Source organism: Pyxicephalus adspersus, chromosome 4 (assembly GCF_032062135.1).
Source record: "Pyxicephalus adspersus chromosome 4, UCB_Pads_2.0, whole genome shotgun sequence".
In the NCBI taxonomy this organism is placed as follows: Eukaryota; Metazoa; Chordata; class Amphibia; order Anura; family Pyxicephalidae; genus Pyxicephalus; species Pyxicephalus adspersus.
This window is the reverse complement of record NC_092861.1, coordinates 127,366,364-127,391,684: the sequence shown is the minus strand read 5'-3', so window position 1 is coordinate 127,391,684 and position 25,321 is coordinate 127,366,364. Positions and strand designations below refer to the sequence as shown.

The window sequence follows — 25,321 nt, the reverse complement described above, 5'->3', positions numbered from 1 at the left end:
ATCAAAAACACAATGACCTATTACAGATATTTTTCTTTTTACAACTACTTTACTAACAACTTTGATTTGAGAATGAACAACCCAGAGTTAAACAGGAAGCACAAATGGAAAAAAAATTTTCCATAGAACAGTGGGGAAAAAAATCCTTGATTCATGAGCAGCTCTTTAGTAATTTACTAAAGATATCTAAACTCAAATGCCATGGAGCTGATTTATAAAAGTGTAGAGAGTGTTCAGTTTGCAAAGTAAAAGATGCTCAGGATGGTGAAGGTTCATTTTACATCAATCATGTGCAAGGGAAATGAAAAAAATGATGTTTGTTAACACTCGATTGGTTGATTGAAGCAGACACAGCTTCACAATGTTTCTAAGCTCTTTCTACCAATATTAATACTGTGTCATTATAAATTCAGTGTGACAGCAATAAGCAGCCAAGAATGAAGCAGCATTTTTTAGAATTTCTATAATAGGCCATTTACATTTCTGACATATAATGACTGGTTACAAAATGCTCCTGGGGATTATGTTCCATAGTAAATTCATGTGCTTTAGCATGAAGCGCACAGCTCGAAATGTATTTGCTGATTGTTCACTTTGAATTGCGTTGGATCTCTTTGGAAACTACAAACCAACTGGGACTTTACCAGCTTCATTCTAATCCATGAAAGGCGGATTATTACAATGTAAGGATTGGTTGTAGAAACATGAATCTTTCAGTCGTTACATAGTAGTACCAAGATTTGATTTATTTTCATAAACTCCCTCCTATTTCTTAATAGTTGGCACAGTAGGATATCATCAGATAATATATATTGCATTAGATCTTATCTTTACAAAAAACATAATTTCCTAGAAAGATATATGCCAATATTTTCCAAATAGCTTTATTAACACAATAAATAGCCGGTGCTGGGTAAAACTGGTTTGGTGTCTCATTCTGACAATCAGATCTGGTCTGAAAAATGAACAAACACATTTAACCTTTACAATTCACTGAAGTGGAATGCAATATGCTCTGTACAAAGCTGAAATACAGGCTTATTGAAGTTTTTCACCTTCCAAAGGATATACGGTATATTTCTGTTTAGTGAGATATATATAATAGCTTTATGGCTAATAATTCAGGTATTGACCCTCACCACTGTGTCTGTGACTTCACAGTGACACTGAACACTATGATCTTTCCCTCTATTAGCACATTGGCACTGCAGCTTACTTGTTTGGTTCCTTATGCCCTTTCCTCCACTTTCCTGTTAATCTGTCTGTGTTCTTCTGTACAGGGAGCTACAAAAGGCTGATAACAGGATAAATTCAGGAACATTAACGTAAAACTAAAAACAAAAAAAATTACACTTACCTTTATTCCCGCAGGTTCCCTCCATGGTGCTGGTCCTTTTGCGATCTGTTTCTGCGTTTTCCTGGGATTCCTCGTCGTCCCGACGCTGCCATCTTCTGCCTTCTTTACTGGTCTTTTTGCTTCATCACCTGATCTCGATCGCTGTGAAGGGGGAAAAAAAGAGACCTGATATCACTGCGTGAGATCGCCATCTATCCCTAATGGAAAGATGCCCCATCTGCGCATGCCCGAAATTAGGGAACGCGTAGAAGGAGCAGCCAGAGGCTCCCGGGATGCATGACGTAGGTATCCTGGAAGGCTCCTGGGCTCCCATTAAGTCTTGATTGCTGTGGCAATATTTATTCAATTCAAATTTATTTAGAAGGGTTGTCCAACCTTCTATGTAAAAAAAAATATTGAGTTTAGATATAATTATAGCTAAATAAATATAGAGCAGCATTTTTTGTGTGTTTTTTTTACTTGCCTAATACGTGGAGGTTAGGGTATCCATTAACTTAGACTAGTACATAACAACCAATATATATGAACTTCTCTCTCTTGCAACAGCCTGATCAAACCCAATACACTGTGGGCTTGATTTATTAAAGCTCCCCAAGGCTGGAGAGAATACACTTACAACTGTGAACTTTGGTGATCCCGCAAACATAGAATGTATTTCTTCAAAGACATTTGCTATTTGCTAGCAAATGTTTAGAATCCTGGACTTGATCCATTCCAGGTTTGCTGGATCACCCAGCTTCACAGATGAAAGTGTATCCTCTCCAGCCTTTGAGAGCTTTATTAAATCAGGCTCTGTGTGTTGTGTGTGTTGTACGATGGTCACCCACTGGATGATGTGGTCCTTTGTCTCACCGCGATATCACTGCAGTACCTATCAATGGTCAGCAGAAAGAAGTACAGCAAGTGGCTGGGAATGCATTCTTCATTCATCCATATCTCTTAAGGATGAATTCTGGGATTTAAATATAATTATATATCCGTAGCTACAAAGGATTTAAATCCACTTTACATGCACCAAATGCTTTTAAAAAGCCAGATATTACCTTCTAGAATAGCATGCCCAGCATCATCTAGCTCTTTCCTTCCCAACCTTACTATGCCTAGCCCTGTCCTATGAATCTCAATTTCACCTGTCTAGGAGCAAACTTCTCTAGACTGACATTCACCAATCAAGACATTTTAATATTTGCATAACTTCTCCCAAGAAATAGCCCACTGGGTCAAAAATAAGGTATTTAAATACATTGGCATGTTATTGAGGGGGGAGGTGGAACTGGTAAGGCAAAACAAAGGCAGATTAAACTTCTGCCTTAGGTAAAAATCTTTCATTTTGCCTAGTGAGTGCAAATAGTTAAAATTATTTTCTATTCTGAGCAACCTGGTATCCAGCTTTCTGATCGCAACAATTACAGTTTGCAGTATGGCTTCTAACAAGACCCAACCTCAATGGTAATCACTGAAGTTTCTAGCAAGGAGATAGCTTGTTCACCTGAGATGCTTATCCTCTTGATAACTCCAAAGTCTTATCTAGTATGTTAGAAGCAAACAGAGATTAGATATTTCTCAGGACTTTATAGAAAGAAAACATATTTCTTTCTTCAATAGGTGAAATTACAGATATATCAAAGATGTGACACATATGTCTGTTTTTTCAAGATAATAGTTGGATATACTATGGGTATATATATATATATACACACAGGGGGAGTCTTCAAATGCTATGGTCAGAACCAAAAATTGTTTCCAGTTGACCCTTTTTAGTCAGTAACTCATATGTAGTCATTTTAGTACGGATTTTGAATGAATAGTTTTTATTTTTTTCTTGTTCACAGAGCCTATTAGCTTAAGCTGCTAAATTCAGCTTGAGTTATTAAGCTCTACAACAAAAATATGAAATACTTACTAAAAATGACTTAAGGGTGAATGAGTCACCCCTCACTTTCCTTTGTGAGAAGCTCTGCAAAAGGCATTATTCAGAGACATTGACACAGCTTCTGCTGTTCTCTTTTACTTTAGAAAGACCAAAACTTACAGGGAATTCTTTGTCACATGTACACCCTGAATTATATGCAAATAAAAAACAAAAATATTGCCTACAATAGCACAGTCTAGCATGCATTTCTACTAAAATAATAATTATTATTACACAGTATTTATATAGCGCCATCATATTACGCAGCACTGTACAAAGTTCATCATCATGTCACTGGCTGTTCCTCAAAGGGGCTCACAATCTAATCTACCTACCATTGTCAAATGTCTTAATATAGTCATCAATGGTGAATTTTTTGGGGTGGTAGTCAGTTAACCTAACTGCATGTTTTTTGGGATGTGTACCCAGAGAAATCCAATGCAGACACAGAGGAACCTGCAAACTCCATGCAGATAGTGACCTGGCCGAGATTTGAACCTGGAACCTAGTGCTGCTAAGGCCAGAGTCTCCAACCCTAGCCAATGGGGACAGTGACATAATTTTATTACAAGATCAAGGTATGCAGCAAATAAAATACAGAAGACTAATCTCTTTATCTTTATTCTTGCTGTATGTCAAGGACTCAGAAGGCGTTAAAGTCTAATAGACATGGCAGCCAGATAACCACCATTTTTTGGGGGCACATCATCAGTTGCAGCTCACATATTTCACCCATATTTTCTGTATTTCTAAACCTAGGAACATCCCTACATCATGATTTATTGGGAATATATGCAAAGCAGCACCAATTCCTTACATCTATCAGACAAGCAGGTACTTTGCTGCAACTCTAGATTTAATCAAATCCTCAGTTTAAACCCATTTTTTAAGTGAGCATGAATGAGGAATGTTTTTTTACTCTTTGACAAATAAATAGCTTTTTGGGTAATGCTATTAGCATATATAAACCATATGCTTTGCTGCCATTCTCTCTCATAGTAAATCTACAGCTAATGTTGTTCTTGCATAGCAAGCTTCGGTCAGAAACGGCATATTCAGGAACCTGTTATTAGATTCTAATGGGCTTTCTAGACTTTTGCTTAGAGCAAACTGTTCCAGCCATTCTACCCAACATTTGTTATGGGAATATCACCAGTTTAAATGAAGCAAAAACACTAATGTTTGTGCAGATGGTGCGACACAGCAAAAAATATGCTATGGCTTGGTGTGAAAAGGATTTCAGCTAGATAGTACCTACTAAATGATATTTGTTACTGCATATAAAAAGCAACAATTTATTGAACGAGACCTATTTAGTAAATTCTATACTATACTATATATATACTAATAGAATACTATACATTTTTTATATATGGTTATATGTTGCTGGGTATTGTAATTTAAAGTAAGCTGCAGAGGGGATATTTACCTGAGAATGGTGGATGGTGAGAAGTCTTCTTGGTCTTGAACCCAATGCTCTGTACTGTATGAATTAGGCACACAGAGTTGTAAAATGTGTGTGAGATTGCGGCTGCCTTCACTCTCACCTGGTAAGCTTTACATGGCTGATTCCCTATTATTACATTGGGTCATCAAGTGGGAGGGTTTTCATTTGTTGGTTATGGATGACAACAATTAGTCTTACCACAACTGAACTAAAAGAATAAATACCATGCAATACTATACTGTGAATAGAGATGTATGTTTGGGTGGAGATTATGATTTTAAAAAAACTGTGGATAAATGTTCAGTGTTTGCAAGTACAATTTCAGATTCCAGCCTATTGAATCCAATAGTCTGCAAAACACAGGTGAAAGTGTGTGGAGTCAAAATTCAAAGCAAAAGCTAACAGAATAGTCATTTATTTGACCATATGCATGGTAGGTGCCTGAAAAACCAACAGTCATAGGCCAACCACTGGCCATGACAATGAAAGAAAACTCTGGAGGGGTTCAAATCTTTACTCTTCAAACATTTGAGGTTCTTAAAAGTTTGTGACCCCATGCTCTCTATGAACCCCAAAAATCCCTGCATTATGATGCTTCGGAATTCTTTGTGATATTTTATAGTACAGGTAGTCCCCGGGATACATACGAGATAGGGACTCTAGGTTGAATTTGTATGTAAGTCTGAACAGGTACATTAGTTTAATAGATGCAATAGGACAGATGTTTGTCTCACCACAATATTAGGCAGCATGGTGCCAGTAACTATATAAAATCAAAGCAAAAAAAAAAAAACTTCATGAAGCCTAGACATTAATTAACTTCTGGAGCAAGCTGTGCTTTGATATGCAAAAAGAAACAACTGTAGAGTTTGTCTTGCTCATTAAAGAGTTACAAGAGGCTGCAGAAAGAGCTCACCCCCCTAAAATCACAGACAACCTCAGCTGTGTTTAGCAAAAGATTTCTTCTGAAAGTCAAGCAAACTGCAATCCCCCCAACACCCCCCCCGGCCGCTTCAAGCCTTAGTCCTGCACAGGAGCGAGCAGGGAAGCCCCGTTCGTATCTAGGAGGCGTCTGTATATCAGATGTCCTTAACCCGGGGACCACCTGTAAAATGATTGCGAATGATTTTGTAAAAATTTTACAGAAACATTTTCACTCATTCTACTAAGTGAATAATAGAATCAATCCCTTCGATTCCAGTATGGCCAACTCATCACAAGTAATGCTGAAATCAACAGTACTTCCAGTACACGAAACAATGTATGGTCATGTTTCTGCAAATGAGTACATAGGAAAAATTACAGTGTCTCTGGTTTTGTGGTTTATATATTATATTATCAGTCATGCTTCTGACATTTTATGACTAGATCACAATCTGACAAATTAATAAAACCATGGTTTAGTGTGGTAATTTTCAATACATGTATGACATTTCTGCATAAATCTGTAAGGATGTTTCATTGTTTTTAGTGATATGAATTTAAATGATAACATTTTTTTAAATATATTTAATGATTGTTTATATTACAAATTGGAAGCAGCAGCTGATGACAAATCGCCTGACCTTTTCCATTGCCAGCATTTTTATAACATTCAGCTGCAACAGACCAGAAAAAAAAGAAGATGCAATATCATATCAACAAATGATGTTCAATCCATTTAATAGATGAAGTTACAAAATATATTTAAACTAAATATAAATAATCAAGTTATTATTTTAGACTAAAACATATACATAAAAATCCAACTTTAATTCTGAATGTAATGCAGACTCCACAGTATGTGCAGTCATCCATGAGAATGCACTAGATGAGTTTATTAGCATCAAGGATTTGAAGGTTATATGTTCACCCTTATCAGGCGACTAGATTAAATTCCTGCAGGACATAGTGAGAAGCAAGTGGGGAACTACAACAGAACTCCCAAAGTAAATACACAGAATGTACCCAGTGAACTCAGTATATTGGAAATTCAAGATTCCAGGTTTTTCAGTATATTCAGTTATATTTTCAGTTTGTTGGCTGGTAAATGGTGTTAGCTTGTCCTTGGTATTTCTGCTTTTATTATTTTCTAACATTTTACATTTAGTACACTGCAGCAAAGAAATAATAGAAATACATGATGCACAGTGTTTTACAAAATCTGTAGTCATGTCACAGGAGGGGGAATGGCAGTCTATTATCCCTACTATAGTCATATGTCATTACCATTACCGGTAATTAGGGGTGACTATAATATCCATATGTTTTTGGGATGTGGGGGGAAATGGGAGTACCCAGAAAAACCCACATAAAGGGAGAATATACAGACACAATGCAGGTAGTGTGCTGGCTGCGATTTAAAATTGGCAACCTAGTGCTGCAAAGGCAAGAGTGCTAACCACTGAGGCACAACCAGGGGCAAACAATCTGAGGTGCAGCTGCATAAGGGCCCCTAGCAAGGGCCCCAGCAACTCACACAGTCCTTCGTTACAAGTCCTCCCTCAGTTGACAGTTTGCGGTATGGGATGTACATTAAGGGCATGTGCATTCCTCAGCCAGCAGTGGCCCCTGCCCCAACTCGCATGGCTACACATCCTTACCTCCAATGTGCTGCAAGCTATCAACTGAATATGGACTTGGAGGTAAGGATGTGTAGCCATGCGAGTTGCAGCAGGGGCCACTGCTGGCTGAGGAATGTGCACACTTGGTGCCTTGCACATGCAGACCTGCAAGTACCTGTGGGGTTCAGGAAGGGTAGAAATAGAAAAAGAGAGACTGGAGAAGAGAGAAAAGGGGAGGGAGAAAGAAAGAGGGAAAGAGAAAAGATTGGCAAAAAAAGATAAGAGAGAGGGAAAGAGAGATAAAGATAGAAATTAAAGGGGGGGTTGTCAGGGCCAGGGCCTACTAGTCAATCGGGTTAGTGATGAATACTAAATTTGAAAAGTCAGTTTGGAAGAATACACATTTATGGTTGATCCAATGAATATCCGATTGCCTTAAGGAGCCAGAGAATGCCTTAAGAATATTAAACCATGTTTTCTAAGGTTTTTTTGCCTTCCTCTGGATCAACTTTGCATATGTTTCTATCTGGAATATGCAGGTTTTTTATTATGTTTATTTTTTTTCATGTGGTTAAAACTGATAGACTTTCTTTTTTTTCAACCTGACTAACTATGTAACATGCACATTTAAAAAAAAAGTTATTCATTATCGCTTTTTAACTTTGTTTTAACGTTGTTTCTGTGATATCCCAGCTTTAGTCCATAATTATCTCTTACTCATTGCTTACTTTACAAACTTTTTTTCTAATAGGAAGGTGTTTGAAGAAGATGGGTAGGTAGATGCCTTTATTTAGCAGTTTTTGAGGATTTCTTTCTTCATTTTTGTGAGTCTCTTTAAAGAAGCAGTTGGGAACTGTTGACAACTTTGTTTTTTTTTACTGACAGTAAATCATTAATTTTTACAATCCTTTTTTTATCTAGAAATAGAATTATGTTATCAGCCCTTAGCAATGTTCCTAAGAATCATTCTTTCCTTCAATATCTAACTATACCCTTTGTTTAAGTCAAATCTTAAGTATTCATTCGCTATGTGCTGAATTTATTCAGAGGTCAGGTAACCTGCATTCTAGATTGCAGCTTTCATCTTTCTTCTTACGTCTCTACATACGGCTTCACTTACTAAATCTTCCATTCATATATACTTTCTGTAGGAGCTAGCAGGATAATTGGAGAGAAAAGTATTATACAGCATGTTGAACAACACAATAAGCTAAGGTTTTATATTGATAATGTGAACAGTAACATGAGATTATGCCTACAGTTATCAAATGTCATTTAAAACTTGATTTCCTTTTGAACCATTAATCTAATTTTGAGTCATTCAGATGGATAATGCTACATAGAAATGATCTGTGGGGCTTTTCCTAGTGCAATATAACAGCTCAAGCACTATTTCCAACCTTTTAATGTCTTTTCTAGATCAAAAGAAAAGTTTTAAAAATAAAATTCAGAAAAAATCATAGTACAGTTATGTGAATTATAACCAATCGTTTTGATGGATATTGTGTATACCTGCCATCCAATTGGCTGTGGTGGGTGAAATTCTTTATATTGCTCTTTGTGTTGTTAATGTAATATATTTGGCAACTCAATACACCTGCACTGCAACACATTGCGGTGCACAACGTGAATTATATTCATTGGGGCACACTGCAAAAGAAATGCCGTAAGACCCTTTTTTAATACGTTGAAACCCTTCAGGTCAGGACTAATATTTTTCATGTGCTCTAAATAGCAGGACAGAGCTAAAAGTCACCACTGCAAGTAGCTATTCAACGCTCATTTTTGTGATTAGCTGGTTTGGTTTATTCTACACCCTTTGTATTTACTATTAAAAAACAGGACAAATCCCTAAATGCAAGTTTCTGTCCCTAATAAAATTATGTGCCATATATACTTAAATAAACTTAAACTTGAAAATGCCACTAGAAAAAGAATATTAGTTTAAACTCAGGTCACACCAATAGATGGAGCTGTGTCCTCATGTAAAGTGCATAGGAAACTGAGACAGAGTTTTTAACAATCTACATAAGGACACACCTCCATCTACAGGTGGCTAACAATATTTATATTGGTGAATATTTGAAATTCCATGTATATTTTTTCCATGTAAATTCAATGTATCCCACCATGCCCTGGGGCTGCAAGAAGTAAATGAACTCACACACACATGTGCAGGAGTTATATTATCCTGGCCTGGTCAAATCAAGATGTCTGAAAATCTGACAAATGCAACAAAGTGGGAATAAGTGAGTGTAAGTGAAAAGTTGTGATCAGTCAGGTATGTTTACCGTATTGCAGAGGGGACAGTGCCTGTTCCTACTACAATAACGGACCTGCTTGGTTGCCTTTTTTTATTTTTTACATTTAGTTTTGCTTTAACAGCTGCTCAACACGAACTGGATTTTCAACAAATCAGTTTCAATGATTTGCATTCAAGTAGTGTGGTGGTTAAAATACAAATATAGCATTTGATGTTACTGAATATTATTTGCAGCACAGGTTTGTATTGCAGTTTATGCAGCATGGGATCCTGTAATGGAAAATTCTGTATAATACGTGTTATCTCTCGTTTTCATTTTAGACTGTAAAATAAAATGTTATTTAGCACAGTTTAAGAAATACTACTGTGGTTTTAGCTAGATCTGACAGCCTAAGTGAAAGATTTTACCACTTACTTATTTTTAATGGCAAATTACCATCACTTCACCCATATTACACTGTATAAAATAGAAAGCAAGATGTCAGCTATGAGATAAGTGTACTTTCAACTGCTGTTTTTATAAATCCAAGACACCAGACAACATTGCAAATATAACCTTTTGTTTATTTATTTTGTGTTCCTGTGCTAAAAAGCCCAATGCAGTGTAAATAGTGTATGGTTTACATTTATCTGTTTGCAGTCTTTGCAATGCGGCCTGTAGGCCTTTGACATTGAAGGGCGAGTACAGCTAGAGAAGGCAATGTGGATAGTGGAAGGAGAGCTGATGGAGAAATCATGTATATGGTGTTTGGAGGATGTAACAATGATGGAAGTAAGATGACTTTGAATGTAGTGTGTATGGAGAAGGGGGCCTGCCAAAGAAACTACTGCAGTCACTTTGGAGACACACAACAGAAACTATTACATGTACTTGAGGTGGGGGACATTTTTAGTGCTATGAACACAGATGAGGGGCAATGTGTGGTGAACGCAATGATTTCTTTATCAGAGCGTGGGTAGTATTAAGTGCAGGTTAAGTGGGCTGGAAACCTCTCAGCTTTGCATTGCAATATTCTGGAGGAATGGGAAAGGTTTTTTCTGGAATATTTACTCTTAGGGGCAGCATCCTAAACAACACAATGAAAAGTTATCATCTCCCTAATGTGTTCCTTGACCAGTGGGCAAGGGCTGAGATTCACCATGTACTGTAAGCAGTTAGTCAGGGCTGAGATTCACCATGCACTGTAAGCAGTTGGTCAGAGCTGAGATTTTTCATGTTCTTTGAGCAGTGGGTAAGGCCTGAGATTTACTATGTATTGTAAGCAGTTGGTCAGGGCTGAGATTCATCATATGCTTTGAACAGTGGGTAAGGGCTGAGATTCACCATGTACTGTAAGGAGATAGTCAGGGCGTAGATTCATCATGTGCTTTGAACATTGGGTAAGGGCTGAGATTCATTTGTTTCTGCAAAAAACTAGTCAGGACTTATCACTCTGATCTGGGCTCTCCTTTTTGAATTCACAAGAAAAACACTAAAACAAAAAAGATAAATGATGATAGTACAGCTCTTTTCATGAAGTCAAAACATGTATAGCATTTACTTGCTTTCTTTTTAACACTGATTTTTTTTTCGATTTCAGGCGGTTTAGCAGTTACTATAGGTAAAGGCTTTTTTACCTTTTAACTTTTTCTCCAGTTTTCATAAATTAGCCCTACATTTGATGTTGGCCCTACTCCCTTCAAAATTGAGCTCCCTAACTCCCCTTGAAGCTACATTAAGGCCTCCACCACATTGGGCCTGATTTATTAAAGCTCACCAAGGCTGGAGAGGATACACTTTCATCAGTGAACCTGGGTGATCCAGCAAACATGGAATGTATTTCCTAAAAGTAATTTGTTAGCAAATGTTTTCAATCTTGGACCAGATTTATTCCAGGTTTGCTGGATCACCCAGCTTCACTGATGAAAGTGTATCCTCTCCAGCCTTTGAGAGCTTTAATAAATCAGGCCCATTATGTTTGCCTGATTTATGTTTCCTATCTCACTTGCAGGTGTATTTTTTATTTATATATTTATTATTATAAAGGTCCTTTGTGTTTTTAAACCATGATGGTAACAAGGTAAGTATGGGCAAATACCGTTGTAATCTCTAAGATTCCTGCAGCATTGGTAATGTAAAAAAAACTGTGATGCTAAGAAGGTTTGGTCCACCCCTGTGGTTTTGATTGTGACCTGTATGACCAATGCTAATGTAAAAATAAAACCATTCTTTATATTTAATATTTGCTTTTGTTTTGCAGATACTTGGCTATTGTTCATCCACTAAAGCCTCGGATGAATTACCAGACTGCTTCATTCTTGATTGCCCTGGTTTGGATTACCTCTCTGCTTATAGCCATACCTTCAGCTTATTTTGCTACAGAATCAGTGCTTTTTATTGTGAAAAGCCAAGAAAAGATATTTTGTGGTCAGATTTGGCCGGTTGATCAGCAGCTCTATTATAAATCCTACTTCCTCTTTATTTTCTGCATTGAGTTTGTTGGACCAGTTGTTACAATGACATTGTGTTATGCCAGGATTTCCAGGGAGCTTTGGTTTAAAACAGTGCCTGGATTCCAGACAGAACAAATAAGGAAGCGTCTTCGATGTCGGAGAAAGACGGTCTTGGTGCTCATGTGTATCCTTACCGCCTATGTCCTATGCTGGGCCCCATTTTACGGATTCACGATTGTTCGAGATTTTTTTCCAACAGTGTTTGTCAAAGAGAAGCATTACTTGTCTGCTTTCTATATTGTGGAGTGCATTGCAATGAGTAACAGCATGATTAACACAATGTGCTTTGTGACTGTTAAAAACAATACCATGAAGTATTTTAAGAAGATCATGCTTCTGAAATGGAGATCCACTTACAATGGAAGTAAATGTAGCGGTGAAGTAGACATTAAAACAAGCGCTGTTCCAGTTACAGAAGAGGTTGACTGCATTAAGTTAAAATAACATATTTATACTGATCACTACACATCACTTTGAAGCAATTGGACTAATGTGTTGATTGTGCTGCTTGTGCGTAATTTGTATGAAAATGTTGTGGAAAAAACACACTGTTATGTTCACTTGAATGTGCTCAATGTATTTACACAATCTTGGTATGTTTCACATGGTAAGTAATATATTCCCATGAGGTTTTTACTGCATTACATCAGTGATTGTTATTATTATATTTCAGTTTGTAAGAGAGTGCACCCAAAAAATGCAACATATGTATTACACTACTATATTAAACTCTGACAAAAACACACAATAAACATAGGAGTAGCAGTTAATAAAGAAAAGCTATGAAATACAAAAATACAAATAAATGATATCACTGAGATCTGGGGATTTGCGATGTAATAGTAAAAATGGTAAGTTTACGAAGTTCATAATACACTAAAATGGTAAAATTGGTTACATTAAGGATGTTTTTTTTTAGTTTGTTTATTCATTTCAAGACTCTTTTCCTTTAAATTCTTAATTATAGTGATTAGACATTTACAAGTGATAAACATTGACAGTCTAGGAACAAATTAGAGACTACTGCATTGGTAATGAATTTTGCAATGCATACTAAGTAAATGGTGTTATAGGCAATGAGCTTTGCCGCTCAGCCTTCCTTCACCACCTTGCTTTCCCTTCCAGAGGGCCTACTATATGTTTACAATAAAGATTTGAAGGTTCAAAGTCTTCAGAAATGTCCTCATAGCTTCTGCTTTGACCTTTTAGGATGAATTGCTGCACAGTACCTGCAGACACAGAGGTCAGTGAGAACATAAATACTTGCAAACAAAAGTATACAAACTTTAGCTAGAACAAATATGGATATTGGGAAATTCAGGGTAAAGTCAGTGGTCCTTATCTGTATATTTATTAGTTGTCAGTAACTGCAGTATTAGGGTTAGAGAATCTGCTGGATAGAATGTGAGTCCACTAATGGCAACCCCAATATTTTAATCACAACACTGCTCCTTGAAAAGTACCCTAACTCTTAAATGTAACATATAGGTATATAGCCACATTCATAGGTGTTGCTGCAAAAACCTTTATAGTGTCTCCAAGCACAGTCTCAAGGATGTGGAGGGAATACCAGGAGATAGGCCTTTATACAAGGAGAGTGTAAATGGACAGGGCTGTAAAAGGTAAAAAGCCCAGCAGCAGGACTGTTTTTTTATATACCTCCACTTTAGTATTTATTATATAACAAGCACTATTTTATTATTTTTAAATTGACCCCCTTATTCCTGACCCCAAACCCAAATGTACATACAATACCTAAACTATCAGCAACAACCTGAACTATTAATTAGCTGATACCTATTACTAAGAATCAGGTGAAAACTTACCTTTTTCAAGTTTAAGGACAAGTACCTCTTACCATTTTTACATTGTAATACATTAATATAAATATCAATGTGTTATCAATTCATTTTTTCATGGGTAACCAGGGTTATAACATTTTATGGAACCTGAACAACATGTTTTTTCATGTACTGGCTTTTGTTATGCACGATATTTAAAGATTATTGTTAAAATAAACACAAATTGTTTCCATTTGGCCAAATAAGCAACTGACAAAACTGAATGTTTATTTCTAGCATCTGTTTTTTTCTGCAACAATAAGCACATGGTTGGGTTATAGTTATACATGAAGAAATCTGTTATCATTGTGTACAAAATGTTGTGGACCATCAATTTAAGAAGAATAGTGACTGTCTATCCAACGTAATACACTATTATATGTGTGCATGCATATATATACTTTACGTGTATTATTTGGTATTTTGTTCTAAGTCATTTAACAGTGATTCTGTATGGCTAAAACATTTGAAATAGTAAAGGAATTGCTTTTACCTTTTTGCATGCATGCTGCCATTTAGTATTTAGTGGGGAAAATAATAGGTTTCGCCAATATCTACTTAAATGTATGACACCAAAATGGAAAAGCTGTACAAAGCCAAAAGCTTTCAACACTGCTTTATGCCTGGTCACTGGGGTAATTATTCTAAATGGCTGCACCCAGCCTAGATTCACAACTACACTATTAAATGCTGACAGATTCAGCAGTAGCATACCAGTGTTTCTTTCTTGGAGATTAAAAAAAATGCTCCAAACATTTGGACAGAATGGCGAGGGATAGAGTATGTGTTGGGTTTGTATTGCTGTCCGAATACCCATAAAGGAGAATTATTCTCTCTATTTGTCCTGGTGAGTTGTTACCAGAACTAGAAGGGGTAACCCAATTCAGTCTAATGTAAATACTGGTAACAACTGCCAAATAAAGAAGAAATGTCATCCTACAAGCCAGAAATTCCCCATCTGTGAGTCATTGGCCCTGGGTGATAATTGCATGAACCTTTAAAAACAGACCCCAGGGTGTTGACCCATCGATAGTTTTCATTTGTATTAAGGCAGGCTCACACATGTATGATAAATATACCACTGCTGTAACTGTTCTTCCAGAAGTGGATGCCAACTTTAACAGTGTTTTTCACAAACTCTCACAATCTTTGATAAAGAGAAAATTGCTATGTATAGAGCACTGTGTGGCAGAACTGTTTTGTGGATCCATTCCCTCCAGGAATTCTGATGAATTAGGATTGTTCAGTCTAGGCTTTATTTAAGTTTGAAGGGTATTGGGACAAACCGATCCAAAATTTTGGATTCTGAACATCCCAAATCTGAACACTATTAAAATCAAAGGGGAAAACATTTTTATGCTTTTAATGGTCTCTGTAAAGTAAATAAAGAAGCTGATTTAACTAAAATGGCATGGGAAGACAAATGTCTGAGAACATTGTGCATCTTTGTGCAAAAACAAGGGGGGGGGGGGGGGGATACAGTACAAGGGAAGAGAAGGGTCATTTGAGGTGGCTTCAAGATCAATAAGGGAAAAACAAAAAAAATCCTCCAACTTACAGCTTTGTGAAGTTCCTTAGTCCTGGCTAATATGTTCTGCAATTTCTAAGGGCTATTTATAAAACTCCCCTCAGCCACCATACATCTGTAAAGCATATTTTTCTGATATGCCCATTTCCTTTTTACAAACTCTTGGATATACCAGTACCATTTAAATAAATATCAGTCAAATAAGATGGTTTTCACCTCGGTGTGATGGCAGATAGTGGGTACTAAGGTTGTTTTCTGAGAACTTTTTTAGGAGAGAAACCTAGAAGAAGAAATATTATGCATCTGACCTAGTAACAAAAACAATTAGAGCCTTTAGCATTCTATGTTTTTCAGAGTAGAACTGTACAAAAAAATGTGACTATTGTTTTAAACTATAACAAAGTCTTTGCAAGCCTGATCACCTAATACCATCTGGGGACAGCTTTACAGATGGTGGAGTTTGGACTGAAATTATTTAAATTAAATAGAGTTCATAGCCACACAAGTCACAGGGAGGCTGGGCATGGGGTGCTGAAAGAGACAGTGTATGTGCTATATTTTAGTACATTTATAACTGACTAATAGAAGACTACCGAAAATGATCACCCTACTCTACAATTTGGTTCTGAGTGCAGAAATGAAGAACAAGTAAATTGCAAGTACACAGTATACTACTTTACTATTAACAATGCACAAATGTTGCATGGGAAGAAGTGAGCAGCCTCTATGGTATATATTGGTCTGTAGAATTTCTGTATTGCTAAAGTAAGTTTGAAAAATACTTACTTCTCAGCATTTCATCAATGCAAGGGCAATTTCAGACTATTTAATGTCAATGGAAAGAGTTCCAAACTATTTTTTGCACAAGGCTGCTGCAGTTCATGACCACGCGGTTGTTTGAAGATTCGTGCCATGGCTGCAGCCATATGCACATGTGGTTACCAGTAGTGCAATCTGCTGTTCCCAGAAGCACAGTAGCAGTTTTCTGTGCACCCATGAGCTGCTGACAGTGAGTATTTTCACTTCGGGGTAGAAAAGGCCCTAAGTCCCCAGTGGTGGATCAAGCTACCATTGATACAACTTGACAAAATGTGGACATCAAGTAAACACTTGTAGGGCGAAATATTGCCTTCTGGAACATATTCTGAAGTTTAAGATAAACTCACAAACATAAATCACAAACCTGGCCAACTAAAATTGACCATGTGATGATTTCATGTCAATAGGATCAGTGGATCCAAAGTTGTAAGCAGCTTCTATTATTTTCTAGCTACAACTTTTTTTGTAAAATGTGATGCATAGCCCCATCAATAACAATTCTCAGTCTACGTTACTGGTCACCAAAGTAATTGATGAATTCTTTATTCAGTAGAAAGCTAGGAAAATTAGAGGAACAGAGAAAAGTTGTGTGATTTTAGTGAGAAGATTCTGAGCCTTCTTATTAATCAATTACATTTCTCATAACATAAAAAGACAAATAGGAGAGGCTTGTGAGTTGGGAGCACAAAGGCCAAGAGTGATTTTTAAAGGGAAAGCACAATTTTTTTTAAACTTAGTTGCCTATATTTCTGATATAACTAATAATTCAAAAATATTGACCCTATGGATGGTAAAATGCTAATGCATTTTTTATTAGATTTTATTAAGTTTAGAGGAACACATTTTCATGATCTGTAAACTGTATTAAATAAAGAAAAGCTTTGTGCCCGTAGCTAGTAGTGAGTTTTATGGTACAGGCTCTTCTAAACAAAATGTAAAACAATTGGAATGCCAACACTCACAGGATCTCACCTTTAAATGCTTTATGCAGGCTATGTGTATCTGTATGTATGTGTGTGTAATTGTATATGTATGTACGTAAGGGTATGTATCTGTGTTTTTGCAAAAGTACATGTATATAAATGTGTACGAGAGTGTGAATGAAAGTGTGAGGATTTATATGTGAACTGTATATAATTATGTAAGTCCGTGTATATGATGGTTTGTACATATGTATTGTGTATGTATGTGAGTGTAACTGTAATCTCTTTAAAAGAAGAGACTGATGTAAATGGTATCCTATTAGATCTCTTTAACACTGCATTAATTCACACGCATTAGGTTGCATTAGGACAGGCCATTCATTTAATGGTTGCCTAATACACCAAAAAAGAGGCATGCAGCATTTTTCAGCTCAATCAATTTCAAAGCACATCAGTACATAGGCGTGCTTACTGGGACATTGTAACACAAGTGCATTTAGATGTGTTTCATAATGAATGGAATGATACCAAAGCACGCGATGTAGAGCAATAATGTGGTACAAGAATCTAAAGGTTTGGTTGGGTACCACTGGTTTATTAATTATTATTCAAAAACTAATTTCCTCGCATGATTCATAATTACGTTGTTGACACACAACACAAAGAAAATGTTATGGATACTGAAACGATAATCACACTTTGGAAATCTTCCCAGATTTCAGAAATAACAGCAAACAGTTAACCTATTGACACCACTAGAATAAAATATGCCTAATACGTGTCTTTGAAAAATTTCATTGAATTAGGAATGGCTTATTGAGTTAGATCGTGGTCCACACACACAGCTGGCATTCATGAGATCTCATTTCAAGTTCCATGAAGACAACCTGTTGGTAATGTTAAGGATTTGTTATCCCAGCATCTCATTTCATTTGTCAGTCCTGTAACCTATGACATCCTAATTTGTTCCTGTTATCAAGATCTGTCATTATAATTTTATATTGTCTATCGTACCTGCAGGCCACAAAGCAGCAGTCTAATCTACATCAAATGTGGTATGATCAAAGGAGTTCATTTTGAAAGGAGTAACATTGTACAGACTGTGGGGCTGATTACCAAAGGAATTTGTTCTGCTCATTGGCCAAGGTGAATATTAAGCTTGCAAACGATAATTTGCTTAGCCTAATGAATTTGGTAAAATTCAGTTTGCAAAAAATACCCAGTCACGTGCACAGGCTATATTGCTTTAGTAGATCGGCCTCTGTGTGTCTAAGCTGGCACCACGGCATTAATCAAAATGTTGTCCAGCTTAGTAAATACATTGAGGTCTATTTGTAAAGAAGTGAATCTGACATTTATGAAACACTCTACGATGAACAATCAATCGCTACCAATGAAAACACATCGTCCTGAACGATTCTTCATCAGATAATGTTTGTTGAATTTACACCTTTATAGGAAAACTTCATTGTGTTTTTAAATTGCAATTCCCCATATACACAGACAGAATCCAATTTCTAAAATCAATTAAATTTATTTATGTATGGTAGAAAGACAAAATTGCTATATAGTAAAGCAACATAGAGTACAAGATAACATAGGAAGTGTTTTAATATATTGTGGTTTGTTACGGCTTTATCATACTGTAATCACATCACATGTCACATATATATCACATACATATCACATCTATGTATATATGTTTCAACAGATTAAGCTTAATTTAAATAGAACTTTTTTACTCCTGCTGATTTTGAAAAATGCAAAAACATTTTTTTTTGTTTTTTGTTTTAACTTTGAATTTAGATGTGATACTGTGCTTTGCACATATTTTTTTTTTTTTTTTTTTTACAATACTCTCTTGAACAAACTCAAGTTCCTTTGTATAATGACAATTACATTATCATATAGTATGCTTTCATAGTGATAATCACATAATTACTTCAAAGTAATTGGTAGACCCATATGATATATATATATATATATATATATATATATATATACATACATACATACATACATACATACATACATACAGGTAACTCAAGTGATATACTAATCTTTATTTTTTCTTGCAAAAATATTGTTCTTTTATTTAGCAAAGGGGTTTCTGATTGTGGTGATTGGAGCATTTGAAATCTGTGGCACCACAAATATTGATTTTTCCACACACGATGAAATAAAAGAAATCATTCTAGGGTCAGAGGTCTTCTCTAGGTCTAAACTGATGACCCATATAAACTAAATTTTGTGAAAATTTGGTAAATGAAATAGGCCAGTAATAGTAAAAATAAAAATGCATACATGCTTTACTTACCTTCCAGAGCTGCCCCTTGCACTACTTATTTTTCAACACTAGTTATGCTCAGTTCTCCAAGTCAAATGATGTAAATTTCCAAAGTCTCTGAAACTACTTTCTCTGAAGTTTAGTCATAAACCTGCCCTATGTGACAAAGTCATAATACAGCCAGAATTCCAACAGGCGTTCCAACCTCCTTATGTAGTAGGTTTTTGCTTGGTACAAAATAAAGGATCAGGCAGGTTTCCTTTGCAGAAAGGGACAGGCCATGTCGCTAATGCAATATTCTGTTTTACATGCCTGATCGCACTAGGGAAATGTAAAAAAAGCTGAGCTGTGTGTGTCTAAAAGGTGAGCTACGAACGTGCAGGAAAACCTGGCAGGCCCAGCTTTCCTTGCATGCGTCAGGATGAATGAGGTACGTCTTTCTATAACAGCCAATCAAGATGGCCAAAGATTGTCTCTAGGAAGAAGAAAAAAAGAAAGATGGCGTGAGTGTAGTTCAACTGTAACAAGACTTTAGATTTAAACTCATTTTTATTGAAGTATTCCAGATAAAACCTACAAATTGGCTAAGATTAAGCTAAATTTGCAAATTCACCAAATTAGTAAATTTGCTCAGGTACCTAATCAAGTTGCTTACTTTGCTACTTTATTATTTTTTTTTTGTTTTGTTTTTGAATAATCGAACATTTGATCCTTATTCAAATTGTGCCTGTCTCTCTATAAAGAAAATAAATAAGAATCATACATTTTACATGACTGCTAATTTGTGCAGGACTGACAAGCCCTGAAAAAAAGGTCCAATAACTAATCACCGTTTCAAAGGTCTCCAAAAACCCCAAAATATTATTGCAGGATAATTCTGGCATCAGTTGTCACATGCATCTACAAATTGACATAAATGGTTTGCACCAATAAAAACTGGATGGCAGTTTCTACACAAGGTGAGGGACTGATGAATCATAAATAGAGTTGTTTGTACACAAAAAAACAGTAGATATACTAGGGGCAAACCAAAAACAAGCTTTAGAACCTCCTATAAACTTTGAAGCAAGGTGACGGAAACATGGTTTGGGATTGTGTTGCTGTTTTAGGATGTGGACAGTGTGCAGTCATAAAATCAGCTATTAATTCTTCATTATATCAAGGCCACAATTTCATCTTTATCTGTCGACACAATTTAGAAGAAGATCCAATATTTGCCTGTGTTGAAAAAGTCTATAATTACCATATATACCAAATTATATATTTTTTGAAAGGAAAGTGGTGAACTGTATGATGATTCCTAAGTGACTTTTAACCTAATAAGTAGTAATTTTTCGTAATAATATCTGCAGCTGTAAATAGGAGGCAGCTGCATTTCGCCGACTCAACCAGGGAAATAATTTGAATCATCTATTTGCGGTTATGGAATCAGGAAAAAAATTTGTTCCTGAGATTGGATTGCAAACTGACTTTCTGTTTATTTTGGTTTGCCTCACACTGATAAAAAGCAGAACTATATACTTTTTCCTATCAATATGTAACGTAATGCTGGCAAATCATATTTCTATGTAATATGGCTGAAAATCTAATTATGGTTCATATGAGCAAACTTGGGAATCATCACGGGGCATGGTAATCTAAATGCACAAAATAACTTTCAAAGAAACACAAAGTAAAGATGTTGAATCAATCCAAGGGGACTGTTTGCTTTTTTGTATAACCTGCATGTGTAGTAGATATTTCTCCAGAGGTTGCTAGGGGTTCCTTGAGTAATGAACAGTTTGTGACTCTCAGGTCAGTTTAAGGGATACCAATGTTTTTGGCTATCTGTATCTGAGGCATTCTAACAAACTGGCTAGCATTGTAGGTGAAATTATTCTCAATGACCACCACACTAATATACTGTGAGTTGTGGCTATAGTAAGACCTGAATGTTTTTGAAGGGGTTCCTCCATATTAAAAAGGTTGAGAAACACCGGTATATTTGGTGAATGAAATCCACTCATTGCCTAGAATCCTAAACCAAAACGCATATGCTACAAAAACTTCAGAGTTCATAGAGTTTATGTATGTGGTTGAAACAAATAGACCTCACCCATCTATTTCAGTAGAGCAGGACACAAAAAGAAAAGGGGTGTTAGAAAAGCAAATATCACACAAATATATGTAAAAGTGACTATCTGAAAACGTGTGGGGTAAAACCTACAAATCACAAAGTGTGCCCTGAAAAAATTGGTGGTACCTGTACCATAGTTACCAATCTGTGCACTCCTTGTACATATGGCTGGCAGATGCAGGTATCTTTTAGAGTTCTATAGCAAACTGATTATGTAACCTGTGATACAACCTAACCCTCCATGCAAAGCTACACAGTGGAAACGCTTTACTAAATGATATCTGACTACCTACTAGTTAGTTCCATCCCATCTACTTCTTTGTGCTCAATGTCAGGTCAGTCAACTCAATAAATAAACTTTCCCTAAGCAGCAGTTCATTGGGTAACCATGAAACATTCTACAATTGACCAGTATCAATTTCTTCATCCCCCTAGATACTGGTGGGACTGTTATCAATAACTAAAGAAACGCTTGTTCCAGCCAGTGGTTGTCTTAATTTTCCCCCAGTGTCACTAAAGTTAGAACTTTGGGGCTGATTTATCAAAGCTCTTCAAGACTGGAAAGGATAGACTATCATGGGTGAACCTGGGTGATCAAATAATAGCAAGGGATTTTAATAAATCCATTTCAGGTTTGCTGGAACACCTATGAAAGTCTATCTTCTCCAGTCTTAGAACACTTTAATTAATTAGACCTTTTGTGTGCAACACACATTTTTGGTTGTTTGCTGCATCTATAGACAAGAGACCAAACCAGAAAGAGAGGTTAGCCAAAGTCCTTCATATGGGGCACCTGTTACTGTAAGAACTATCTATAAAACTCAAAACTGTTTAGAGAGATTTCCGCTTACTTTGCATCTTCAAGATAGGAAGTGAATGGATCTTTTTTACATATGTTTTAAATAACTCCCTATAGCATGGCTTCTATCGTGTCCATTAGACCTAAGCTATTCACAAACTTGTATGGGATTTCATTTATGTGTGCGCAATCCAAATATACGTCAGTGCAACTATCTGCTGTTCATATCCTAGCACGCTATAAATTCACATAATTTTTGGACACAATATGAATTATTTGAATATTCTACTGATATATTTTTATATTATAAACAGATGCTGGGGTGAAAACTATTACACTGCTCTGTTTGTGGTTTGGCTGCTAATTTTGAATATTTCCATACTAAAATAAGTGATAATGTTATTAGGTATGTGTTGGTGGACTACATCCTTTCATTTGATAATTTGAATAAAAGTAATAAAGTTTAAAGCCCAACTCCAGTCAATTTTTGAAGAAGAATTTAATGTTTTGGTTAGGTTTTATATATTTGTCTGTGGCCCGGATGAGATTTTCCCCTCTAGTTAAGTGACGAGAGGTTAAAGTTTATAGCAGTGTTTTATTGCTTTCAGTGCCCTCCTATCGCTGTAATATCCTTATGAAATATCCCCTGGCCAGAAAGACACTGTAGCAATAAAAATCATTATCTGTTATCAGAAGTTTTAACCTCTCCTTACTCTGCTTTTGTTCATGCCCTTATATAAAAGATTGCCCGTCTATAAAATGAAAGGAAATCGCCAGAAAGAAACAAAGACTATGATATAAATTGATACACACTCTGCCTCTTCCTACTCAAAAAAAAAAATAATGCCTAAAGTTGTGTTTTAAAGTAATATTGTATGGTTGGAAAAGCAGATATCCTCCTACCTAGCATAAGTAGTATTCTTGCCAGCCTCTTTGATACAGATTTTTATAAAAGTATGAATTTGCATATGGCTATGCCATTATCAGTTGGCCATCTTTATATCATTCTCCAGTCTGAGTCCACAATCTAAAATCCCAGGGCAAGCTGAAAATACTTTTTCCAAATTGACCTGTGTGCTAATGGTAGCCTACATAAATTTGGTCACTTTATTTAACATCTCGCTTAAGTAAATCTGTTTTTACTTTCAGTCAGTTTGAATATTTTGTAGCATGATTGCATCTGTAACTCTAATTAGTGGGCCGTCTAACCCAAGAGCTGTCATGCTTGGTGTAACTCTACCCTCCTAGTCATGGAAAACTAGGCTCCAAATGCCTTTGTACCAGCTATCCTGGATGAATCTAAATCCTGGTATTTTGTGGAAAAGATTGGTGACAGTCAGTTTAGCCTTTAGAGAGTGAATACATTTAGAGAAACAGGGTCAAGGGTTCAGGATAACCAGAGAAATAGAATTTTTGGAACTTTTCTATGTCCAGTTGTAGAAACATAAATCTGGCATAACTCTAGCCTTTTGGTCATGGTTGTCGTTTCATTAGCAACTATCTTCCAACTACAGGGACTCCTTGTGATCAGCCACAAGGGGTGTAGTGGGCCCGCGCCCTCACTTTATTCAGGAATGGGCATGCGTGCCCACTCTTATTTTGTAAAGAATTTTTAGATGGTCCCCCGCCCTGGCCAGTCCACCCTTCGGCTAGACAAGGACCGCAGTGGGGGGGGGGGGGGTCGCACCGGCCAACACATCTCCCGTTTGGGATTTGGAATTGCAGGCTCAGGGCAGTGGGCGGGTTGTGTTTCTCAACACAACCCGCCCACAGGTCTGAGTCTGCGATGGGAGATTGAGCGAGTTCTGGTATCATGACGTCACTCTGGGGTAAGTTTCTTCCCCTTTGAGTGACACATAGGCAGGGGTGTATTGGGGTGGGCACGTCATGGATAGTACCGTGCCCCCTCTTCTTTTTTTATGACTACACCCCTGTCAGCTACTATAAGGAGCTGTGATCAACCTAATAAAGGCAGGCTTTTAAAACTTCTAGCACAATTAATTTCATCTACTTTAATGAGCATGGAATTAAATTTATTGGTTTAATGAGCATGGAATTCTTTACAGCAATGCCACAGAGCAAGACACTGATCAGCCTATAAGACTCAACCTGGCAATGGAGCTTGCTGGACGTTGCCTGCGACAGGAGAGGGTGTTTACCACTGTTTATGTTTGGCTTCACTACTATGAATACAGTATATTTCTCTTTCTGGAAAATGTTATGTCATTCTTAACGTATCTTCCAATAAAAATATTAAAACATATAATAAATCTATCTATTTTTATGTGTTTACTAACGTATGGCAATGCAAATGTAAATGAGAGATTGTTTTAGCAAAATGCTGAGTGTTCTGAAAATGGCTACTTCTATCCAACAAACAAAGTCTGACATATAAATATTTGTTAAAAGGAGTTCATAAAAAGACTCGGGATGCTCAATTGGAAGGGACATAGAAAAGGCTTTCTCAGTGTTCTGATTCTCTTTTTATTTTTTCACTATCTAGTTATAGGCTGGCGGTGGATCAAGACCAAGTTACCCCCACCAGCTGTGAAAAATCTCAGAACTGGATAGAGAAAAATTTCCATTTTTATCTATTCATGGTCATTTACTTATCTGTTTCCCAGGAGTTTAGCTAGATTGTCCCTAACATTTGTTTTATTTACTTAAAAAAACATTTCAGATCACTAGCTTAATTGTTTTCAGTCTAATTCACAGCATGTCAAAGTTCCATTCCATTACTGGACCACATAAAGCTTCAGAGAACAAACAAGTCACTTGGTTGTCAACCTGTAAACTCCATTATCAGAGAGAAACCATAAAGCATACTTTGAAAATTATAGGTAAGATGAAAAAATACAAAGATGAATGTTAAAAGGAGGAATGTGACAGCATAAGTATTGAATATGACAATCAGGAAAAGTAAAAATGTAATAGTGAAAGGAGTATAAGCACAGGGGGCTATTTTAAAACTGATACCACCACAATGAATTAGG

At 36.4% G+C, this 25,321-nt stretch overlaps 1 protein-coding gene across 1 annotated transcript in view; it reads left to right on the top strand.

Moving 5' to 3' along the window:
• PROKR1 (prokineticin receptor 1) overlaps positions 1–14,348 on the top strand; it is a 21,664-nt gene extending 7,316 nt beyond the window's left edge. The window contains exon 3 of the mRNA XM_072409588.1: positions 11,763–14,348. Within this exon, the coding sequence (XP_072265689.1) occupies positions 11,763–12,459 (697 nt within the window). The 3' untranslated portion in view covers positions 12,460–14,348. The remainder of the gene's footprint in view (positions 1–11,762) is intronic.
• Positions 14,349–25,321: the final 10,973 nt, after the last annotated feature.